Source organism: Cannabis sativa, chromosome 5, assembly GCF_029168945.1.
Source record: "Cannabis sativa cultivar Pink pepper isolate KNU-18-1 chromosome 5, ASM2916894v1, whole genome shotgun sequence".
NCBI classification, from domain to species: Eukaryota; Viridiplantae; Streptophyta; class Magnoliopsida; order Rosales; family Cannabaceae; genus Cannabis; species Cannabis sativa.
This window is the reverse complement of record NC_083605.1, coordinates 4,128,458-4,134,267: the sequence shown is the minus strand read 5'-3', so window position 1 is coordinate 4,134,267 and position 5,810 is coordinate 4,128,458. Positions and strand designations below refer to the sequence as shown.

Sequence of the window (5,810 nt, the reverse complement as noted above, 5' to 3'; positions counted from 1 at the left end):
GATCAGTATTAGTATATAAAAGATGTGGGATATGATGATCTCACTCTGCTGTGTAATGATGAGCATGGTAATTATAATGGTGTTGCTAAACTATTTAATAATTTGATTTCTCTATTTATTACCCTTCTTGGTTCAAATTTATGATCAATTATTGTAATTTTTCAAAAAAAAATATAATAAATGTGTTAGAATTTTATTTATGAGTAATTTGTGGTGTAAATATTGAAATTTAACTAAAAGTTATATATAAATACTTAAGCTATATATTTAGAACTTTCATAAGTACTTAATATTAAGTGTCATGTTGTTTCTTATAGGTTATATTTAAATAAAAAATAAAAATATAATTACCTGAGTCAATAAGTAACTACACGTAGCTTAATGATAAAATATGAAAGTCTCGAAAATATAACTTAGATATTATCGAGAAAATTACATTATCATATTTTTTTTTTTAAAATTAATGCTTTTAATTTTTACCCATTCTTTCAAAATCTATTATGTTAACTCTTTTTTCAATCATTCTACCAATTTTACTCCTATTACTTCACAATAGTTTTAATTATTCTCTAATCAAAATTTTGCATCTCCAAATAACATAATCTATTATGTTTAGATTATTTGAAATTGTGTCTTGGGTACAATACTCATAAAATGATATATATTTGAATTAAAGTATTAAAAAATGTATTTGTCAACTTCTCCCAATATTAGTACTGTAAAAAATTTGGAAAACCGTAATATTTATGCACAAATTACTCTTTTATAAAATAAAAAACAGAAGAGGCTCTATCCCTTGTAGAAAAACAAATATAAATCACACAACTTTAATATTGCAAATTTTGTAGTTAATTCGTTACAAATTACACATAATAATATTCCCAGCTTTGAATGAAATACTCCTATATAATGAGCAACTAATTTACATCAAACAATTACTCGTACTTAGGAATTATTTTTAAAAAGATATTTAATTTTTTTAGAATATTTCAATGTCTTAATTTTTTTTTTTTTCCAAACTATCTTTAAAAAAAAAAAGGACACAGCAAATTATGTTCCGTTGAGAAATGGATCAACGGAACAAAAATTGGAAATGGAAAAATGAAACTGGATAGTGTTTCTAAATACATGAAAAAGAAACAATTACAATAAACAGAAAATGATAGCTTTGACGACATATTTACATGTGAATTTATACTAATTTTAACTATAATCTGCTTATCAAATGGATGGAACAAAATCCTATTCTTTCTAAGAACATGCATCTTAGATAGAAAAGAAAGAAAACCATGCTAGAATAGGTCATAGCTTAGTACCATCAAAATCCCAGCTTCATCAACTTTTGCCTTGCCACGATTTACGGGCCGTCTTCTTGTGCTGCAAATGGGAAAAACAAGAGTTATTTTTTATTGTATAGGGAAAATTATAGCACATGAAGAAGAGGCTTACTGCTTAAAATAAAGCCTTGGATCAAGCTCTGTGCTCTCTCTACTTGGTCGGGTGCACCTGATATTTGAATGATCTTTTGGGTCAACTCTGGTCTATCTTCTAACAAGGTTACATTGGCTCCTGATAACTGTTCAATGAAAGATACAGGTTAGAAGATATAACTTCGTAAAGTTGAAGGTTTATGGTAAATACTGACCTCACTAATCATGGCAAGCTTGTTTTTCGATTTTGTTATGAGCTTTGGAACTGCAGGTTCCGGTATGACAACTTCAATTGTACTCCTCGTAACAAGAGGTACCGAGATTCTGATACACCACGCAGATTGCAAATGAGATGTTACTAATTAATTATATGCTATACAATGCCCTTCTATAATCAAATTAAACGGGAAATGTATTCAGTACCTATTCAAACCACTAGGAGTGTCTTCACGACGATCATTCTCATTCTGCTTTGTTGTTTCAATTCCAGTCTCCTGCAGAAATGGGTTTGATTTATCAAATACACAAATGGTCCGATGTGGAAAAATGTGCAACCAAGTTGAACCGAGCTAAAGCAGTTCATAAGGAATTGTAAAGATGTTCAGCATAAGAAACTAGCTACAACACAATTTCTTAAAGGAGTACCTTCACTGCTGGTGCTGCTATCACAGTTTGAACATTTTGATAACTAGTCGTAGACGGATCACTTGCAGTAAGATTATCGCGAACTGGAGTTCTACCACCAGGAGAGGAGCTCTCGCATCCCACAGCATTACCAAAAGAGCCAGATACAGAGACAGAAGGTGGTGTCGAATCCTTTTGAAAGAACTCCCTATATAGGTAACTTCGAAGTCTTGATGTCATTTCAACAAGGGCATTTCGAGCTGCTTTTATCTCTCCTACTATCTACATGAGGTCATTGTAAGCAGATATCAATGATACATAATAAAAAGCACTAAAATTCCCTCAACTCCCTCATTTCACAGAAATAGGGGGAATCGGTAGCATGTAAGAAGATTACCATGGCACAGTAATAACTGAGTGACTACAGAACTTAATAATACAACAGGAGGCATTGACAAGAAATTAATGGGTGTAAATACAAACCTGTATGAGTTCATCACTTCCTGATATACATGTAGGAAGTTCATCTCTAGGTAAAATTTGTATATTGGCACCAGTTAGCCTTCTTATTTCTGACAAGGATCCATCTCTTCCCTCTAAACAACCAATATCACCACAGGGAACAAGCAATCTAGTAGTTACAATGTTGTCCTTGTCAGGAATAAGATCAAGAATGCGAGTTTGAATATGCAACAGAGCTTCCTGAGCTGGAAAGAGCTCGTCATCAGGGCCCTATGTTTGCATATGCATAAATGAGGTTAGAAATGAGGAAAGTGAAAACTAACCTTTCTTCCATAACCATAAATTCACAATTACATAACTCATGAAAAAGTTTACCTCCTCAGATGAAATGATAATAATCTGTTCATCTGAACCAGCCACCGGGTCAGTAACTTTAACATCCACACCAATTTCATTTTGAAGCAGATCTATAATCCCATCAGACTCTCCAAAAACACTGTCAACCTTGTCAATTGGACAAAGTATTCGAAACACAAGATCCTCATTATAGAAGGGCTGTTGCATATTGTCAGCCATGGGGCCAGACCCGGATTCATTTGCAAAACCAGATGGGCGGGGACCATAATTGTTTCCTCTGTTATTGGAGGCAGGTAAGCGAGATCCAAAACCAGGCCCCTCCATAGGTGGCCGACGACCTGCATTGTTCATATGTGGAACAAAATCATCATCAGGAGAAAAGAAACGTTCTGGGGAATGCATTCGCCCATGGAAATGACTACGGTCACGATGCTGACTCTCCCTCAACCGTGATGAAATTATTGCTACTGCATTCTTTACAGCATTGACATCACCTAAAATCTGCAAGAATGTCAGAAATATAATATGATTAGGCTTTTGTTCAAAACAAAAAGAAAAACATAGCTCTTTTCAAAACTAACAAAAGAACACAAACTTAACATGGTGATTCACACAATGTCAGTTCATGTTTGCAGTCCATGTTATTGAATGACAATAAGCTGACCAACAAATTAGATTTTAGTACATTTATTTTTGACAAGTTAATAGCAAAAACTCGATCACAAACTATTAATATAACATCAATGAGACCTTAAGAAAAAAAATGCAGTTACCATAAACTACAAAACGAAACAAAAACAAGCCCTGGCACGCAGTTTTCTCTTATGTAAATATCAGCACTTTGTTATCCCTTTCTTCAAATAGCATATGCAATAAATGTAATCTCCATATGCAGACTCTGCTGAAAGAATTGTACTATAATAACTCTCAGGTGAGAAATGGGGTGAGAAATGGAGCTCCAATCTCCTCCTCCTCCTCCTCCTCATATATTCAATTATTTAAGAAAGAAATAACACCCCAAATGATATATTATCCAGTGAAGATTATATATTATAATAATTATCTCATATTTTGGTCTCAGCTACTAATATAAACAATGTGGATAGATAGGATACTCATCATGGTCCATGTTTTCGAGCACTAGTTTAGCTCAAATCAAATGTACCATAGTTTTAGGCATTAGTACCTAAAAAAGTTCATATGCAACTCAAAAGGCTCAATCTACCAAACATGCAACACAAGATTCATTCAGATCCAATTACAGGTCTAAGATGGTTCAAAAAACCTGAACAATCTCCTCCGACATTGAAACGCATCGAGGCAAGTTACTGTCTCTAGGCAAAATTCTAATCTGAGTCTTAGTCTCCATCCTCATCTGCTCAATTATCTTCCCTCCTTTTCCAAGCAAACAACCCACATGCATTCTCGACACAACCAGTCTAGTCGTCACCCGATTCCCACCACCACCTCTAACTCCGCCATAATCCTCTTCCTCTCCACCACCAAAACCAGGAATATCAGTCTCAAGAATCCTTTCATGGATCAAAAACAAAGCTTCCTGAGCAGGAGAAAAGTTCGGCATTCGTCCTTCAGGGTCTCGCCGCCTAGTATCGGAAATCTCGATGATTCTCTCTTCATCACCAGGCATAAGCTCGTGAACGTTGATCCACGCCCCGGTATGTTGTCGAATCGACTTTATAATACTACCAGACTTGCCAATTACACCACCGGCCTTCATATCGTGACAAAGGATTCGATAACTAGTGGTCACCGTAAGAGATTGGTCTGACTGAGGTGGCTTAGGAGTCCTTCCACCACCTCCACCACCTCCGGCGTTACCACGGTGACGATGATTATTATTATTGTTGTTCCCGTAATGGTGGTTGTACCTTGGTCTGGTTCTACCAACAGTCTCAGAGTCATAGTCTTGGTCATTATAGTAGTACCTCTTAGATCTAGACCTCTCCATTCTCAACAAAAAAAATCAACGGTTACAAAATCAACGAAAAACCTAAAACCCTTTCATCTGAGTGTGTTCAATATCAAGCAAGCATTGTTTGTGGTCATGGAACAGTTCACGGATCTTGGTAGATTGGTCCTCTGTTTTTTTTTTTTTTCAAATTGATTTTGGTTCTTTCTTTGATTGAGTAGTCGTCTTCATCCTTGAGTTGAGTGTATCTGTTTGTTTCTCGAGAAAATGAAAGAAAGAGAGAGAGAGAGAATAGTATTTGAAATACTGAGAAACCCTAGAAATGAGCTAAGAAAATCAAAGAGATATGATATGAGGAAGAAACCGCTAAGCAGTTGTCAGCTAAGGGTTTTAACGCTTCGGTAAGCCATAGCTTTTTTTTTTTTTTTTTTTAATTTAAAAGTGACTTTACTCTCTCACCACACCATCAGTGATATCAGAAGGTAATTTGAAATTAAACCACTAAAACGACGTCTTTATTTTGTCCATATTATTAGGGGTGTGCAGAAAGTCATCCAATCCAATTCCAACCGACCGATCCAATCCCAACCGATCCAATAAAATCGGATATCCAATCATAATTGGATCGGATCGGATGCAAATTTTAAAAATCCAATTGAATCGGATCGGATATTGGATGAGACATCCGATCCAATAGATAACCGATCCAATTCAATCTAATATCATCCAATGTCCATCCAATCATATTTAATATTTATAATTTTATATATTTAATTATTTTATTTAATATTTTATATATTATTTTATTATTTATTAGGTTTTAAATTATATTTTTTCATATATATATTTTTTTTAACGAAATTAGCCTAAATAGTGGTTAAAATGGATTGGATTCATCCATGGGATTCATTGGATGGATCCAATCCAATCTAATAAAAACAAGTTAAAGCATACAATGGATGGAACCGATCCAATCCAATACATCCATTGGATCGGATCGGATCGGA

The 5,810-nt window shown here is 34.6% G+C and overlaps 1 protein-coding gene across 1 annotated transcript; it reads right to left on the bottom strand.

Moving 5' to 3' along the window:
* Positions 1-1,050: 1,050 nt before the first annotated feature.
* On the bottom strand, positions 1,051-5,241 carry LOC115716262 (RNA-binding KH domain-containing protein RCF3). The gene is made up of 8 exons (XM_030645021.2): positions 4,159-5,241; positions 2,892-3,374; positions 2,538-2,786; positions 2,076-2,336; positions 1,854-1,924; positions 1,646-1,754; positions 1,450-1,576; positions 1,051-1,377 (listed from the first exon to the last, which is right to left on the bottom strand). Exons 1-8 carry the CDS (start codon positions 4,840-4,842, stop codon positions 1,358-1,360), a joined length of 2,004 nt encoding a protein of 667 aa, XP_030500881.2. The 5' UTR covers positions 4,843-5,241; the 3' UTR covers positions 1,051-1,357.
* Positions 5,242-5,810: the final 569 nt, after the last annotated feature.